The 19,096-nt window shown below is 39.1% G+C and overlaps 1 protein-coding gene across 1 annotated transcript in view; it reads right to left on the bottom strand.

Annotated features, from left to right (window-relative positions):
- macf1b (microtubule actin crosslinking factor 1b) overlaps nt 1-19,096 on the bottom strand; it is a 41,808-nt gene that overhangs the window by 7,904 nt on the left and 14,808 nt on the right. The window contains exons 3-26 of the mRNA XM_053494503.1: nt 10,554-10,724; nt 9,876-10,042; nt 9,630-9,789; nt 9,454-9,538; nt 9,122-9,354; nt 8,573-8,692; nt 8,354-8,461; nt 7,972-8,190; nt 7,496-7,699; nt 6,821-7,052; nt 5,941-6,167; nt 5,570-5,692; nt 5,383-5,484; nt 4,508-4,609; nt 4,235-4,399; nt 3,950-4,105; nt 2,626-2,823; nt 2,208-2,336; nt 1,848-2,018; nt 1,595-1,750; nt 1,231-1,437; nt 805-924; nt 469-638; nt 71-230 (exon numbers count right to left, since the gene is read on the bottom strand). Of these exons, the coding sequence (XP_053350478.1) occupies nt 71-230; nt 469-638; nt 805-924; nt 1,231-1,437; nt 1,595-1,750; nt 1,848-2,018; nt 2,208-2,336; nt 2,626-2,823; nt 3,950-4,105; nt 4,235-4,399; nt 4,508-4,609; nt 5,383-5,484; nt 5,570-5,692; nt 5,941-6,167; nt 6,821-7,052; nt 7,496-7,699; nt 7,972-8,190; nt 8,354-8,461; nt 8,573-8,692; nt 9,122-9,354; nt 9,454-9,538; nt 9,630-9,789; nt 9,876-10,042; nt 10,554-10,724 (3,885 nt within the window). The remainder of the gene's footprint in view (nt 1-70; nt 231-468; nt 639-804; nt 925-1,230; nt 1,438-1,594; nt 1,751-1,847; nt 2,019-2,207; nt 2,337-2,625; nt 2,824-3,949; nt 4,106-4,234; nt 4,400-4,507; nt 4,610-5,382; nt 5,485-5,569; nt 5,693-5,940; nt 6,168-6,820; nt 7,053-7,495; nt 7,700-7,971; nt 8,191-8,353; nt 8,462-8,572; nt 8,693-9,121; nt 9,355-9,453; nt 9,539-9,629; nt 9,790-9,875; nt 10,043-10,553; nt 10,725-19,096) is intronic.

Genomic DNA, 19,096 nt, shown 5'->3' with positions numbered 1-19,096 from the left:
AGGTGTTTGAGACTCCTCTGTGTCCGAGAACGTATTTGTTAATATCGAACGAGGCACATTGAGAAAGTACCTTGTGTTTGTCAATTAAATTATTAACCAAGTCTTTCTCGCCACCAACAGGCATATCTTCAGCAACTTGTGGCTCTGCCCGGTACAGCCAGTCATTTAGTGCCTGGAGCGCATCGCTGAACCTCCCAGAAAACAGCAGTGCCTCCTCCAATTTATGTTGCCTGCAGAAATTATATTCATTATTTATAACAGAATATTATAACAATGGATTGAATTATATTAAGGAAAATGACCCAGTCTGCCTCACTGGTACTATATTATGGATGACAGACACTCTGTCCTTAGCTGACTAACAAGCTGGGATATATAAAAAACTTGTAGAAATTAAAGATAGTCTTCTTTTTAGGATTCACCATGCATGTACAGTATAGAGCTACTTTGATTGGCAGTGAGTTTTACCTCTCTATAGACTTTCCACTGATGGTATCCCATGAGTCTCTGAGTTCAGACACCATGTTCTCAAGATGTTCGGTGTCTAAAGTCTTTTGTGCCTTTTCCAAAAGAGTGCGACCACTCTTCAAGCAGGCCTCATACATTGGCCTCTTAGAGCGAAAGAGTTTATGGAATTCCTGTGAACACACATCACATTATTTGACCTAAGTAATGACTCTAGCAGGTTGTTATATATCTAACGTAATTCTACATGGAGTCTTTTGTATTACTCTATTTCCCGTAGTTCACAAGCACAGTTTTATGTTAATCAATGCAATATTGTTTATTAATCTATTATGTTACCTTCTGCTCATGGAGCTGCTGTTTGATCTCTTCATGTGACACAGCAATCTCCTTATGTGTGTCCAGTGTGTGTTCCACTTCATTCATCCAGTCCATCACAAGCTGCCAGGACTCATTGAACTGCATAGAGGACACAGAAAACATTGAAACTATCAAGAAAACAAACTTATGTGTTATAAATTATAATGCCTATTGCTTTAAATGTATCTAATCTAACAAAATTTGTTCAGTAACATTAAATGCTAAACAAACAAAAAACAAACAAACATACAGTAATTAAATTCAATTGGTGTAAAAGAGTATTCAGAAATTGTTCAGAAGCTCAATGGTATAAATTTATAATCACAATTAAATCATTATCAGAGGTCCTTCTTTGTTTTGTGTTAACGTATGCTTCGATTTTTTCTTCATTCTTCATTTTCTCACCTTTTTAACTTGTTTTTTAACCGCCTCCAGAGTCTTCCCTCTGTCTGTGGTGTGGTGGTGCAGCTTTCTGTAGCGGTCTTGCACAGTTATCAGTAGATTCTGTACCACATCACAGTCCTCTTTCCTGCTAAGCTCCAAAAGCTGTGAGGCTGCATTCTCCACACACGTCTTCTTCTCCCCATATGACTGGACCTCACTCACTAACATCTGTTATGACAAAGGTATATATAACACAAGTGAACATATCTACTAAGATATGAAAAACAGCATGTTACAATATGAAATAAATCAACACATGCAGATATATTACAGTAACATTTGCATGGGACTACAATATAAAAACGAAACAACATTAACAGCAAACCTTGTGTTCCTGAAGCTGGGTGCTGATGGTGTTGAGGATGAAGCTGGGAGTGGACAGGGTACTAATGACCTCTTCACACTTTGACATTTTGCTCAGCAGATCTTGGACATTGCTGTTAAACTCCTTTGCTAGCCCAAGTCCTTCTGTTAACTTACACTGGGGACAAAAAGCAAAAAAAAAAAAATTAAGTAAAATGAAAGGCCTTTATTAGTGATCAGATAAATAATACGCTGATCAGGTCATGCTTGTTCACCTTGCGGTCTTGCATTTTCGCATAGACAGAGTTCCACTTCTGTTCCACTATGCTTAAGCTGTGCTCAGTGCTGGAGCCATGAGCCACGTTGCTGCCCTCCAACATCCTGCGGACAGCGTTACAGATATTTGTGTAGGCATGAAGTTTAGAATCCATTTCATTACACAACTCCTGCAGACAGACAAAACGGAGACACAAAGTCAATTCGACAAGTTCTTAAGGATATTAACCATTCATCATTAACAATTAATATAACTACATTTGCATTAACATTAATAAAAATATATAAATAAATTAAAAAACGTCAACAAATTTTTAATAAAATGGCACGCACAGTCTGTAAAAAGGATTCACTCTTACCAGATGAGCACCGAGTCTCTCACTAGCAGAGTCTGGCATTCCCCATACAGTTTTAGTGGAGGATAGCTTTAAGTCTGTGTACTCCAGCCACTGCAGAAGATCCTGGATTTCCATTGTTACATCTTGAACCTGTGGTTAATGATTTCTGCATTATGCCGGTGTCTGTGCTGTATGAAAGCTTCTCTAAACACTGGTATTGCTTTAGTGTGGTGCGACAATATAAAACTAAATTAAATATCTGTACGTTTACAAATTCTGTACAGTACATTGTATCCTTGAATATTAGATTTGATTAGATTAGATAAAGGGAACTCAATTCATAAACTGTCAAAAAAAACAAGTAAATCATCCCCAACCTTTGGAGACTAGGTATGACGTTTAAAAAAAAACAAAAAAAACAATTTGGTGCTCCACCCACTTGACTAAGATAATTCTCCAGCTCCAGTTGCCTCCTTTCTGTCTCAGAGCGCACAAACTCCCAGGACTCATTTAGTTGCTCCAGGCGGTGCTGCAGCCCCTGAGGGCTCTCTTCTCCCGAGCCCTCCAGCAAGACCTTTCCTGCCTGGTTCAAAGACTCCACAGTGTGTGCATGTGACATCACATCATTGCGCAGCACCTGGACACACAAAATGCCAAGATATCTTTATCTTGTCTCATGTCTAGAACAAGTCAAAAGCACTAAAAAAACAAATGGTTGTTATCCATCCATCCATCCATCTATACATACATTTGGGTTTTATAAATTTACGAAAATGTTCGGTCTTTCATAGGACCATTACGCGTCTACGTAAATTGACTGGCGTTTTGCACACAATACTAGCTTTTTTGCGCGAGGTAAAAGACTGCCTTGTGCGCATGTCTGCGGCGCGCGCGAACACAGGGATCAGAGCAGAGAGCGGAGCAGCATAGGAGAGAAAATGCCGAAGCGTAAGTGCAGCTTCACCAAAGAACTGCAAAGAAAATTTCCCACATACCGTCCCGGTCGGGACTAGTGGGAGGCGGAGTGCACCGTGTGCAAAGCCGGTACATACAGTATGTCTCGGTATCCAATAAAGGTGCTGGGGATCTGAAAGCCCACATGGATACCGAGAGACATAAAAAAGCTGTGCGAGGTGAGAGTTCATCTGCAAAGTTGACAGAATTTTTTTTTTTTTTTGTCAGACCTGGAAAATCAGAGGATGATGGTACATGCAGCAGAAGGTGCAATGGCTTTTCAAACAGTGATTTGAAGAGTCTAAGAGAGCTATTATCTTGTTATAAGTTTTTCATTTTATTTTACTACAGAGGTTAATTCTGCACCATTGAAGTATAATAAATAATGTTCATCAACCACCAAGAAGCTTGTCTGAATTCGTCTGGAGGCTGTGCCGATCATCCTCTTTTTCGAAATATGAAATATGGTCACCCTACCATACACACATCCATTTTCTATACCACTTACTGTATTTAGTGTTAATCCAGGCCCGGAGTACACTCTAGATAGGAAGCCAACACATTGTTTGGCACAACCACACAGACTCACACCCAATCACAATAATTTATCGATTAGGTCTAAGGTGACATTATTTGTAGGTCTAGATTGAGTTACTAAGGTATTAAACCTATACAATTCATTTGGCTAGTCAAACAAGACTAATCAAACTAGTAACTATAAGAACTAAATAATAAATTAAATATTGGTGATGAATGAGGACTTTGACTTCCACAGAGAAACACTGAAATAAAGTATACAGTACGCGTACCTTGTGCTTGGCCAGCTCTATCTCACAAGTCGGTAGGTCAAGGCTGACAGGCCGCGATGCCTGCAGCAGTTCGGCAGTGTGGGAGATCCAGGCATGCAGCTCATCAAAATTGTTTTGGAACTGTCCCAATCCCAGCAGTGCACACTCCAGCTGGTGCTGCTCAATCAAGCATACAAAATATATGATTCCCATCATATACTAACCCTTAACAGAATTATGCAATTTGTTCTACGTCAAAGTTATTGTCTATGTAAAAGGCTGATGGTGAATATGTGTAGGTCATACTTGTCGGCTGACAGTCTCTGATTCCAGGCTGTCCCAGCGCTGACGAAAATCACTCAGCGGTGAGGCAGACCCAGGCCGCACAGAGCCCGGAGAGAGACGACCCACAAAACGATGGTTCAAACTCTCAATCTCAATTTTTTTCTGGTATAATTCCCGCTTGAAGTCCTAAAGGGAGTGACAAAACATTTTTTGCTAAGAAGTAAAAAGAAAAACCACTCAAGATTTTCAAAGGTTTTAGAAACACTTGGTATGCCGTCTCCACGCTAATCTCACCTTCAGACCACACAGCTGCTCTTTGACAGATCCAAGATCAGATCCTACTAAAAACTCTTCAGTGGATTTCAGCTCTGCTGACTTAAGCCATTCGAATAGCCCCTACAATTTAAATGTAAAAGATTTCATTATGTTTGTTAGTAAGCTGTAGCACTCTTGATTGTTGCAATAAAAAAAAAAAACATTAACAAAACACAACCCGTGTGTATTATGTATTGTGACGACTGATGATTAAATGTTGCATTTGTTAAATTAGACATTAAACATATATTTAAAAACAAAACCTTAAAAACATTTTAACGGTATACACAAATCAGCCATAACATAAACATTGGATATTAAATAAATAATGATAAACTGGTGACAGGATCATGGTTCACCCACCCAACTCGCCAAAAAAATAAATGCTGGCCATTATAGAAAAGCATCAGATCACCCAATGCACCACAGCTCCCTGTGCATGGGCACGCCAAGCAAAAAGGGCCAAGTCCACCAACCTGGTCTCCAAACTCCCCAGATTATATTCCAATCAGGCACCTATGGAATGTGCCGACAAACACGTCCGATCTATGAAGGACCCCCTCCACAACCCACAGCACCCCAGAGCTGCCCAGGTGGCACAAGGGGAACCTTCACAATACTGATTTTCATGTCTTAAACTGTAATGTTATGGCTGATTGGAGTATTCTTATTTTCACAATTTCTAATATATGATATAGAATACAGGGAACTACCAAAAGACTGAGATTCCAACAGAGAAGCAAGATCCTTTTTGATCTCCAGAAGGCACTGAACTAGACATAATTAGATAAACTATCCTGAACAATGCTTAGTGACAAAATTACAGTATATATTCTAACATATTAAGCATATACCTGCAGTGTGTCCTGGTAATTCAAAGCCAACTGTAGAGATTCTTCTAACTTATTGTGGCACTCAGTCCAAATCTTATTTAGATTGTTCCATGTGCAGTAGAGCTAAAAAAAAACAGGAGATAACATTAGCTATATACACGAAGAACGTTACAAACTAGTGTCTGAAATTCCTAAATAAACTACAGACCTCATCTAAGCTTTTTGTAACTTCTGGCTTTTCTGTGTCTCCACATGCAGACATTAGTTCCATTCCCAAAACTCCAAGTGTGTCCAGTTCTCCTTGTAGTCCATCAATGTCCTCTTTCAGTGTCTGTAAATATACCACATATGTTGGATGGAGAGTGTACAGTTAGTGCACACAAAGTTTATGTTGTGGGCCATATTTGGTTAATTTATTTTAATGACATGCTCAGTTGTACAGTGCTATAATAAAGTATACAGTTGTACAGTACTTAAATAAAGTATTCCATCTTTAACATATTTTTTAGCAAACAAAAAAATATGACTGGTCGAATGACTTCACATTCATATCTAGTTCAGGAAACTGCAATGAGCTACCTGCATTGTGACGAGGCTCTGCTGGATGGTTTCGGAGTCTGTTCTGCTTGAGTTGAGTTCTAGCAGTGTTTGCTGGGTATCATTCAGCCCAACTGTCATACTGCTTACATCATTCCAGAACCTTGTAGCCAAATCCAGGAGGTGAAGGAGCCACTTCTCCCTCTCCTGACATTGCCTTTGAGTCTCCTCCCACTGGCTGGCCAGGCTGCTCACTTGCTCCTGGATAGCTAAAGAGGGCACAAAATTTAGGTTAAAGACTCAAAAAAAATTTTTGTAGTATTAAAACACGGTCAGAAAATGTACCAATAACATTATAGGACCACCTTTATGTGGACTCTTGTCACAAAGTTGGAAGCACACAATTGTTTAGAATTTTATTGGTCTTTTATTCGAACTTTGACTCTGGAATTAAGATTTCCCCTTACTGAAACCAATGGGCCCAAACCTTTTTCAGCAGGAAAATGCCACTGTGCACTAAACGAGCCATAAAAAAATGGTGTGCCAAGGTAGATATGGTAGAACTTGATTGGCCTACACAAAGGCTTTACATTAACTCCATTGAACTTAAAAGCTGACCCTCTCATTCAGACCTTCTGATTCAACATCAGTCCCTGAACTTACCAATACTCTTGTGGCTATATGAGCAAATTATACTAGACATGCTCTAAAATCTAATGAAAGGCCTTCCCATAGCTGTGTAAATGATCATAACAGCAAAGGGATTCAACTGGGAATGGGATGTGTTACAAGCACATACAAGTGTGATCGGCCAGGTATCCACAAACGTTAGGTCATACACTGTACAAGTATACCCAATGCATACTGAACAATAAAAAAAATTAAACCCTCATAGTAAACAATTTGTACAAAAACAGGTTACCTGTGCCTATAAGGCTGCCTCCCACTGCTTGTGTGTTTGCCAGCAGCTCCTCAGCTTGAGTCCTCACACTATCCAGGCTTAGCTCTAGTTTGGAGAGCTCAGCCAGAGTGTTCTTGTTGTCCTTTAGCTGCTCCTGGATGCGTGGGGTGAGACCCTGCAGAATGACTGTGTCCTGCATGTGGTTGTAAAGACGCTCCAGACTTTCCCCTATGAGAATCATTCTCTCGTTCAGCTGCAGGTAGAGAGGCAGACACTTATTCGTAACATTTAGCAGTGACATTAACATGTGTGTGGTACTGGCACATACAGTATATACAGTGTGGGCACAGTTTTGTTACCACACATATGAATTTTCCAAAGACTTAAACGCAATGTCTGTTAATCTTCTTGGAGCCTTTTGTTAATAATCAGTTTGGAGCTATAACACTGCTGTCTGCTGGATATGTTTTGTTGGCAGATTTTCAACCCAGAAATAACACTGAGGTGTTTAAAACTCCTGCCGTGTGGATCTGTCTAATAATCTCACTCCTCAGTGTGCATTCTAGTCTGTTAATATACAGAATATTAAAGACTGTTAAAGATACTTATGGATTTATGTCTACTTGATTTATAAATCCAATGTTCATGTGTACAGTATAAAAATGAATAAGTGCTCTTTTGTGTACAGTAAATTACCTGTGTGTACCGAGGAAGAGACTCCTCAAGGACTCCAGCAGCTTCTCTGACTCTGTCTCGGATGGTCTGGTAGTGCTCCTCAGCCTCTGTTGCTTTTTGGCAGAATTGCTGTGCGTGATCAGGACTCAGGTCTGACAGACGCTTGGCTAACATTCCTAATCGGTATATTAAAGGTTTGTGCTCAGCTATAGACTCCCTTAGGCTCTGTACAAAAACAAATTGCAAAAATAAGTAAGAAATAATCAGCAGTCGATTATGAGAATGTGTGTGTCATATGTCCTTCATTTTAATTAACCCCCTTTCACTAATGATAAATGCACGGATTGCAAACCATCTGGTAAGAGCCATTGTGTTAAAATAATCTTTTAAAGGATGACCTAATAGGGAACCCAATAAGTAAATAGAACAAAGGAGCTAAACAAAGTCCAGACTGTTGGGAAAAGAGGGAGCACTGGGGAGACCAGATTTTGTAGTACCTGTAAGAGCTCCTGTTGTTCTCTGAATGCCTCGTAACTGATGGTGTTCAAAGCAAGCTGGTCAGTAAGGGTTTTAGTTTCCTGTAACCATGGCACCACCTCGGCATAGCCTTCTGAGAACTGGGACAAGAGAGACTGAGCATGCTCCAGCTGCAGCACCACATGGGAATTAGTGCCAGTGGTTATCTGACACTGCTTTTCCAGAGTATCCAGACTTGTCTGTCGAAAGAGGGACACAACATTTTAATAATTGCATTTAAATATTTAAAATGTTGGATTCTCTCCGCATAGTTTTTACAAAACATGTCATGCTAGAACTTAGCAGAGTAAATCACTACAGTGCTTGTTTTTATTGTTGATAAGCTGCCATCATGATTGGTACCTGGAGTCTTCCCATATCCTCACTCTCAGTATATGTTTGTAAGAGTTCAGAAACCTTCACCATTTTCTCCAAGTTAAACTTGTGCTGAAGAATCTCCACTGCGAGAATCTGTTGGAAAATATATAAAAACAATAAATAAAAATTTCTTCAGGATAAAATATTTATTGCAATATTTTTTTATTAAAAACTCTTGTGTATAGAAAGTTATAAGAAACTGACTTTTTGCTCATAAAGATGGGTAGCAATGACATCAGGGTCCAGATCGATGACTCTGAGCTTTTCCAGTCCCTGGGTTGTAGCTTGAAACCAGGCCAATTCTTTTTCAACTGCTTCTTCCAACTATGAAAGAAATGCAACCACAGATATGTCAAAAAAAAGAAACTGAACTATAAATACACCGATATAATTGGAATAAAACTAAACAAATGTGACTACACAATAATATATTTACTGCATTCTCTTTTTCCTTTGATTTTGCCACTTTTATCCCCAGCACATCACATGATTTGATCCTCAAGACCTGGCACAAATTTTACTCCTGATGATCTTTCTGTCGCAACCCTCCCATTTTCTACCTTGGCTTGGGACCGGCACGGCATGCAATAGCTGGGTTGTATAGCCAACAGTGGCAGGGCTCAACCCCCCTGACCCACCAATCAGAAACCCAGAGCCCCAACGACCCGAGCCACGACTCGCCTCCAGGCTATTTTCTGTATACATTCACAAAAATGTATTATCAGAGGGAGTAAAATGTGTTTAAGCTTTTACCCTTTGTCTCTCAGCAGCACACAGCACAGCATCTCCAGTCTGAGAGGATCCCAGAAGTTCCCTCTCAATGCGGCCCAGCCACAGATGGAGGTCTTCCTGACTGGAGGTGCATCGACTAGAAGCCTCCAGTGCCTGCTCCAGCCTCTGCAGCACATCAGCACTGCCTAAACTGAGCACTGAATACCGGATCCTCAAGCTATCTGTCTTCTCTTGTACCAGCTGAGACTCCTCATCTGTAAAACAGTAGGTTAAAATAACCAACATTAAATAATATTATTTCTTTAATACCTTTTATCATGATGGATAATGGAAGCTGAAAGATAATACAGTACCTGAGACTATCGCTATGAAGTCATGGGAGCACTGTTGAAGTTTTCCCAGGTCAGCACTCTTAGCTTTTATTTCCTCCGTAACTGCCTACAGAAAATAAAACAAAACAACTGTCACTAATGAAATAGTAAACTGTCGGTGAAAAACATAAAGATTGACAAGGTTTTCTTCTGATCACCTTAGCCTGATCAGTGGCTTCCTGTAAATGGAGCATTGCTCTCTCTGCAGATCGGAGTTCAGCTAAGTCCTGCTCCACAGATATTAGCCACTGATGAAGACGATCTATTCTCTCCTGAAAGAGCTGAGCCTGGGGCAATATTAGCTCTAAGCTTTGTCTCCTGTTAACATAACACAAACCTTTGTTCTTAAAGGATTACAAAACGTATTAGGAAGACACAAAAAGCTTTAAGGACATCATGCTGACCTGCTATTAGCACCTAAAAGAAGAGCTTCCCACTTCAGTTTAAGTTGGGAAATTTGTAGTTTGGCTTTTTCCCTGTCTTCTTCCTCAAGTGCTTCTGCTAATGTTGGGCCTTCCTGCATCATACTTTCCATACTAGACCTCCTGTCCTCTAGAAGACGCTGCAGAAGCTGCCAGGCAAGAAAAGATCACAATATTTGTGTGTGTGTGTAAAATATCAACCATAAATTGTGGCTTTTATCTTTTGGATTGTTGTTCATTTAAAATGTAAATTTATGTTCTTTAATGATAAGCAGTTTATTATACAGAGCATATGTGGGTTGAAATGGAGATGAAGAACTTTCACTCAGTCATCATGTGCCTCGTTCTGTCTTTGTGCCCATGAAAACAAAGGCTTATCTCGTGTATCAAGGCCTCATTGTGGTTATCGAGGCATGTTTCGCCTTACTCACTACACTAACAAAAGACACCTATTTCAAGCTGAAAAGTGAAAAACTTCCTCCAGTAACCGTACACAAAAGCTTTCAGCATCTTACTGTGAGTATGAACTTCTCTGAAGAAATGCAGTCTTACAGTAAGAGTGCTTTAAAAGAATTTCAAGGCTGAATTTACAGCTCTACGAGTAGGAAGGTTCTCATAACCAGATGAATACTTTATTAAGATGGAAGTTGTAGAGCGTACCTTCTGTTCTTGAACTTGAGCTTTCACCACTTTAAATTCAGATGAGGGAGGTTTTTGGTTTGCCACGAGTTCTTCAATCTCACAAACCCATGTTAATAATGTCTGCAGATTTTGCTTAAACATTTCAGGATCTCCAAATCCATCTGTCAGAGCCAAAGTACTCCTGGTACTCTGGAATAAAGAAAAGATACCAATATGTTAACAATTCTCAGAGGTTAGCAGTAGATTTAATTCAGCTGCTAGGCTTTCTCGGGTAAAATCATGTGTTAAAAGTTTTAAGAGCACCTCTCGTCTGTCCGGATTTAATTCTTTATTCAAACTTTTTTTTTCACTTTACACATAGTTTTGAACTATGAACAAAAAACTGTCCATGCCTTATTTGTTAATTGAGTTATAAAAATGAAATTAAGAAAATCTGAACTTATAATATTTTAAAGCTTTAGTCAATATGAAGTACCTCAGCCCAGTTGACGCAGCTGGTGCAAAACGTGATTTTATATAACTTTCTCAACCCTGTTGTAATAGTAGCATCATCCATTAACATTTTTTATTTTTCTCTTTAAAAAGTATTTAAACATGCAGGCATTGACGAAAATCTATCACAAAATCAATGTTATTCCCAAGAGTATTTACACAAACAAGCAGGAACATTAAAATAACAAAACAAAAAACAAACAGAACAACCTCTGCTAATTCTTCAGCAGCTCCTGTGAGGACCCTAACCGTCCTGGTAATAATAGGATCTCCGCCTTTCTGTCCTGGTGGATATTCTGTCACCTCTACAATTTCTGTCACAATAGTCTCTGTCACTTCAGTGACTTCAGTGACTTCTCGAGGGTTCAGAGCTTTCCATGACCATGGACTTCCAGAATCTCGTCTCTGCAGGGTGCCTCTTGTCTCTGCTATTCCACATTGTCCCAGAGGTGATCTCCTGTACTCAGGAACACTGGTCCTCCTGGGTAAAGATCCATTGTATAGTGTTTTGGCCGGGGAAGGTGTGTTTCTCCAGGCATTATCCAAAGTGCTGGTAGTTGTGACAGTAGGAGCAGGAGAACTCCTGCTTTTGTCTGGTGTGGGAATTTGTGAAGATGTTTTGTCCACATCCTCTATTTTCCCTTCCTCCTTAGGATGCTCTGTGACAGGCCATTCACTCTGTCTCTGGTAGCATTCTTTGAGGTAGGGCTCATTTGACCTTACTTGCTTGGACTTCTGACCCAGGCAGCTAGGTCTACTTATGAAGTTACCCATGATCCTTCAGCCTAGAGGCTAGTAAGTTGTGAGGCAAGAAGGCCCCTGGGCCATGCATGCAGGATTCGCTTCAGCTACCTAAAATAAAAGGGTGCTTAGCATGAGTGCACATGCATATTTTAACCTTCATCCCAAACATCTCCAACAAAAACTCGTTAAAAGGCAAATCTAACACAGACTGCACAAAACAAAATTCAATTAAAACCCTGCTTATTTCTACGAAACCATATACAAACACACAGCAGAACTGTCTCATAAAGGACATAGCATGCACAAACTAAATCTTCGTTCTGACCCACTACATATCCTAAATAAATCACAATGAATTATGACTGTAACTGCACCAAAACATGAACACTGTATTGTAGGTTATTGTAGGTTTGGGGCATAGAAATGCAAGTGGCAGGCTTCTCTATGGGACAGGCTTTTCCAGGATTCCCACTGTTTCCTATGGCAGCCAGAATTAGTGTCCCCTGCCAGGGTTGGCCCCAAGAAGGCACTGGGAAACCATTTATCTCCTGATCAAATATGACAGGCATAAAAATGCTGCAACATTTTCTTGTCTCTAAAGGTGGGGGTTCTGTTTTTTTTTTTTCATTCTTTTGGCAGAGAGAAATGGTATTTTGGCAAAGGGGCCAGAATGCAATGAAGAGAAGAAATGCATATAGTAAAAACAATTTGGACAAAAAAAAAACTGTCTGATAGTCCTGAGATAAACTATAGGGCAAAACTTTCAAGTCATGCTTAAAAACCAATGTACAGCAAAACTAAGACTTTTCCATCACTACATACAATTGTCTTTTTCTTTCTGTTCTTGTACAGTATATAGTACATGCTACTGAACACAATCTCTAGCACTATTTATCTCAGCAATCCAAAAACCTTTAGCATGACTAATGGAATATTAGGACATTTTTGCACAAAAATCTATCATTTAAGCCTTTTGTGATAGATACTTGTGGTAATTTAAACTAAATCTAATCATTGTAATAAAGAAAAGAACCATGAGAGCTGTTTTTTACTGGTCATCTATGTAAGACTAGGTCATTCTGAATTAGTGTCTATCAATGTAGTGCCACGTGTGAAATACTGTTTCTGTAGCAGTGGATACAAATAGTTGACTAGTCACCGCCCTATATGCATAGAAACTATAACTGTTGCCAACTCTATATTAATATAAAAATATTTTGGTTCGCATAATCTGTATCATATTAATTCAACATATCCTGTTGGAATTAATTATCCAATTAATTATGCTAACTGATTCTAAAATTCCATAAGCTTGCAAATGATGTAAAAGTTATATAGCTTAACTTAGATTTTTTTTTAATGGTAACTGTTTTGGCCCAATTCATGCTCAGTAAGAGGCAATTAATTATATATATATATATATATAAAATGAAGATCTGCTGAAGAAGCAGATACTCTATAATCATTAAATATTTCATGGGCACCTCATGGCTGATATACTGCACTTTCCTTGAAAGTGAATAGTATCACATAATCAATACCAGCTTGTACCATCTTCGACCCCTTAAGGGAGCATAAGGTTTAGGCTAAAACATAACATGAAACAAAATGATTCAGAAACGGTGCCAAACAAGATGTAAACTAAGAACTGCCAAGTTTCATCAAAGTTTAATTTGTAAAATTCTAACACCTAAATATATTGTGTGTTAAACAGATTTCCCTACAAAAATGTTTTAAAGCAAGCACTGTCACTCCCTTAATGCAAAGAATGAGGTATTCAAGCTGTTTTAGTATCTTAAAACACTGAAATGTCTCACAGCAAATCCCTTATCTGACATGACCCAAACCACCTTCCATTAAGCTAAATGGTTTGTTGTTTAAGACCTTCCATCTAGGCATTGATTTTTGCAGCATATCACAGACATAATCTCAGTTAATTAAATAACCAAGGAAAGGTCAATTATTTTCATTGATAATATAAACCAGTTCAATATAGCAGAAAGCTTAAAAATATTCTTTCAGAAATTTTTACCAATACTGTAAATGATAATGCATAAGCCAACATCAAAGCTTATACTGAAAATCATACAAAATCTAAAGATATTTTTCACTTTCGAGTCCCCATCGTAATAAAAACTGAATAAAGTGTCTGAAACAAATAAATGTGGGTCTAGCCAAAGGCTACCATAACAACACCGAACCTTTGTTTGACCCCAATATGGCAAATACATGGTGGCAGCTGGTGTTAGAGATTACAGGGCAGTGAGAGTGCCTGCACATGTAGAGCATGTGTCTCTATTTGCATTTGATAATAGCACTAAATTAAAGTTCTATATTCTAGTCTGGGAGGCATCAAGTGGTAATAAAGACAGTGGTTTCTCTAATTAAAATGGATAGATGTAGGTTTCCCCATGGGACACATAAAAACCCTTGACGGTATTGTTCAGGATGTGATCTCATCTTGACTGACAGCCAACAGATAATGCCAATGACTGAACCAGCGTTTTTATGTATTTATTAGTTTGTTTGTTTCTGTAGCCCACTATAATTCTGTGTCTCAAATTTTTTATTAAAATGTTTTGGTGAATAGATAATACATAGAAGTCTAAATTTATCTAAAATTAATAGTAACCCCTGATCTATAAAAATGTTCTAAATCAAATCAAAATCACATTGTGTCAAAAATTAAAGTATACTCACAAAAACAGCAATGGGGCAAAGCACAAAGGCATGTTTTACAGAGAGAAAACTAATGAGAATTAAATTCCTCCAAGCTACTCATAAGGAATTCGTACCAAAATCCCCTTCAGTCAAACAAGAGCCGTCCACATTGCATCACAGACGCTGTGCACCTTTCCCTGCTGAGGCAGTGTAGTGGGGAAGTTTTGGAAAAGCCCAACCCAGTCTTTAAGATTTGGCGGTTTCTAACCGTTAAGGACACTGATTCATACTTACCCCTGGCCACACAGCTAATGAAACAATTCCATTGGTTCTTCTGCATTCAAACCAGACAACAAAAATCTTCAGCATCCTTTAAAAGATCTGCTTTTCACTGGCAGACTCATACATAAGCATACACATATTGTGCTCTTGTGTACACTCCCTCACTCTTCCAAACACACTTTTAAACACAAACACACACAGTAGGTCATGCTTTTCCGTTGCCCACAGTCACAGGCGAACAATGTCCTTCCCTGGCTTCAGCCTCCCCCTCCCATCGACACTCTCTGTCCTCTTTGTTGCACCCTCTTCGATAGACAAATTCCTTCCTTGTTGAGGCAACTGATGGGATGTGTACCCACTGGAACCCAGTATTTCTGCTGCACTCCACTTGTCTCCAAGTCAGAAATAAAGCAAGGTTCCATTTACAGATCTGTGTAGAGCTTGGTCCATAAGCCAGCAGTGTTTTGTGTGAACTCTCAGGCTCTGTTTTCTCCTGTGACAGACAGTTGGACAGCGGAGCACTCTCTCATCTCCGTGGCTCCTTCTTTCCCTCCATTGGCAAGCCCCTCCCCCAGATCCTCTTTTGCCTCCCAAAACTCCATGCTGCTTGTGGAGAAAAAAAGGAGGAAAAAATGTTCTATAAAGACCCCAGGCTGCCCCCTAACATTCACATGTTAAGTGACAGCTGCCTCCCGCGCCTATCTCGCCCACTCTCTCATTCTCTCGCCCTCCCTCATGCAGCAAGTGCAAGCCTGAACAGGACAGGCTACAATAGGAGGGACCCCCACTCATCCAGCACCACACACAACCCCCATCTCTATTCATGTCCTGCAGATTACCTCCACCAAAGCTACAAAGAGGGCTAATTACGGCAAAACATCTCTGATTACTTTTCAACTTGCTTCCTGTCTGCAACCTGTAAAACAACAATCATAATGCTACAGAGAAATTAAAAGTTTTTGTAAAGGCTTAAGTGCATGTTCTCTAGTGTCAAATTTCTACTCAGCAATCACAATAAACAAGCTTTTTATATATACCAGGACCTGATCATTTATAAAAATAAAGCACTCTTTCAGGAAAGAAAATGCAGATGTAAATAGATCTTTGTGTTTTGGGTCCTTTGGGAGGAGGGACTATTATCAGTACTCCAGCAAGGTGTCAGATCTCACATTAGTCCTTAGCCCTGTGGGTAGGGTGCGAGATGGAGGGATAGGGAATGAGGTGGAGGAAGGAACAGAACTGGGAGTGGACAGGTGTATAAGCAGGTGTGATATAACCCTAGAGAGAAGGAACACAGGTGCTGAACACACACTAATGCTTTCTGTTCTCATATACACTCTCATCTCATTGCTCCAGCACGCTACCAATTATCTACAGCACATTGTTCACACAACTCAGGCAGATGGGGCTCATAGTTAATTGCCATTTGAGGCTTACAAAATCAGCTTAGTTAAGCCAAACACAAAGATCCACAGAAAATCTGGTGACAATTAACCTTACATGTTTTTTTTTTTTTTTTTTTGCAAACCTAACAAATAATCCCTGCTTTATCATACATCTTGAAGGAGATCCTTGTATACAGTAGATGTGAACTTACTGTTCTCGACTGCATTTCCTACTTTATTCTAATAGCTTAGATATTTGGGTGTGACCCTTTGAAAGCAAAAAGATGACACATCTCCAGGGGACAATAATTTATCATACAATGGCTAGGCTATGTGAGAGTGAGGACATGAAAGAGCTTTTGAGAGACAATGTGAAAGACGCTCTCAACCTTGAGCTTGAGGCTCTAATACATCCTTCGAAAAAAACAATATAATGCGGTTACACTTTGTGGTGCAACTGAAGGGACCACCCCTGTTAAAAAAGACCTGGGGTGAAGCATGGGTTCAAGCAGAGCAGCTGAGAAAAAAAATGGGCAGAGATGAGAAAGAGACAAGTAAGCTAGACAGAGTACATACGTCCTCTTCGCATAAATCTGTCATTGTAATTCCAATGGGATCTATGTATGAGGAAACTCTCCAACCACTAGTCTAAGCACTTAAATTATTAACTCTGACCCATCCCCCAACTTAGACACTAGAGGATATAAAAGAGACAAAAGGAAGCAACAATGAAAAAGTAAAAAGTAACAAGAGTCTGTTGTTAAGTCTGTCCTGGGAAAGAAAATTCAATGGCAAAATCCTGCAATGGCAAACTACTTAACCTTACAACCCTAAATAAAAAAAATAAAAAAAATAAAAAACAATAAATAAATAAAAATTAAACAGTGCATGTTTAGTTGTTAAGGTTGCCAAATAACTGCTATAGTTACTATATACAATCACACGAATAAGCTGTTAACTAAAATGATTATCATTATTTTAATACATTTGATATTGTGTATTTTTACTTTTCCCCTTTAATCCAAATAGACAAGTGATTTTAATAAAATGTTAATAAATGGAGTAGTGCATTGCTTTGAAGCAATGTACGAGCTTGCAGTTTGGTGTTTGTGACTATCAGTAGTTTGGTATGGTCTCACTCTGTTCTTGCCAGAAATTGCACTCTGTAAGACACCTGATCCTTGATCTCTACACAGTCATCTTCTCAATGAGCTAATTATATTGTTTCCTCTGACAAAGTCTGCCTCTGTCCACAGTCTAAGACCAAAGCTTTTATCCCTCTCAGTTAACCTGATCCTCCTGCCATGCAATAGGGAAAAAAGAAAGTATAAGTAAAAGCTTGTTTTCTTCCTAATTATACTGTATATACTACTCGATTAGTTATAGAAATGTATAGTAAACACCAACCATATGACATTTACTATATTAAATAACAGTTTGTTTAAATGAATTACAATTTTCAGAAGCAAAATCATGTTAATTCCTTATGTGGTCCATCTTATGTGTTGTTAGTTCACTTGTAAAACAAATTGCCTCAGTATGTTCATAAGGCAGATTGTTGAAGCAAATCTGTGAGATACCAAATGGGTTGCAGATGAGACCAAATTTGATCAAAACCCCCATGTGTCCGAAGACCTGAAAGCACCAAAGTGGATTAATCGTACTGACTCGTTCCCCGCCCCCAACGTTTTACTCTCTCCTCTGCCTTTAAATTCAATAAGACTTCAATGGACCCTCCAGTACACCATGATTAGCACTTGAGCAGACACTGCTCTTTCCATGCGTCTCACGTGAGGCCTGTACTAAGTGATAAATGAATATATACAAAAGGATCTCTTTTGAGTCGCGGGTCAAAACTAAAGCACCATTTAACAAACACAGTAATTTATCACCCTGGAGTTCACTTCCCAGAAGAGAGTCTGTGTATGGATGGGGTCTTCCCTGCTGGGATGTCTGGGATACTAGAAGCTGAGTCACTGAGGGGGAAATAAAGGCTGAACAACTTCAAATGCCTTCAGTTTTCTCTATTCACCAGCTATGCATAGCTTATTCTCATGTAGAACATTTCTGTCAAGCTAAATTACATCTTGATCTGCCCGGGCAGGTGTTCCCGAATAAGTTGCTGAAAATACAGCGGTTTTCTCCTAAAGCGGTCGACTAAAATAATTGACATTTGAAAATAAGTTAAATAAGCAACACTGCAGAATGGTTAGTAATGATGTGCTTTTGTGGTCTGAGAACCTGCAGTGCAGAACAACTTGATCAGAAACATTTGATAAGCATGGAACTTTTCTACAAAGGGAGCCCTGCTGTCAGATGCTAATTATGTCTGTGGTTTTTACAAGGGTAGGGCAGAGTTACTACAAAAGCTTTATGTGCCAAACAACAACAGCTAATCAGTGCCTTATGTTACCATTTGATATCTTTTATTTCCATGTTTTTGTTATGATGTCCTTTCTTGTGAATGACACTATGCAAGTCATTTTGGTTCATACTGTATTTGCTCAATGATATAAGCTGTTTATAGATATTCAGGAAGAGGCTCTTGCTTTCAACCCTTTCCCCGGACCCTTCTGAGTCTGTTTGCATGTTATAAATGCAGTGCTAATTTCAGATGCAGACTTTGCTTTATAGAGCATCGTGAAAAAAAAAAAAAGACTACCACACACCATTTATCCAACTATTCAATATCAGCAGGAAGGCAAAAAGGGAAGAGAAAAGAAGCCCCTGCACTGGGGATATATAAAAGAAAGCATTATAAAATGTATAAGTAAGTATTTTCTATGTTAAAGAAAGTGATTTTATGTCATTTAATGTGTTATCGCATTATTGCATGGGCCTAAAATTACTAGCTTTTGAGTAGTCTGTTTTTTAAACAAAACTGAACAAAATTATAGGCCACCAACGTGTTCAAGCAGACATGGGCTATGACAAAGGCAAAAGATCAGGACATGGCAGGTCATAGAGGAATAAAGATGAAGCATGAACTGCAGGGCT

The sequence above is a fragment of the Clarias gariepinus genome, chromosome 4, assembly GCF_024256425.1.
Source record: "Clarias gariepinus isolate MV-2021 ecotype Netherlands chromosome 4, CGAR_prim_01v2, whole genome shotgun sequence".
NCBI classification, from domain to species: Eukaryota; Metazoa; Chordata; class Actinopteri; order Siluriformes; family Clariidae; genus Clarias; species Clarias gariepinus.
The sequence above is the reverse complement of the archived record's forward strand: the minus strand, read 5'-3'. Positions and strand labels throughout refer to the sequence as shown.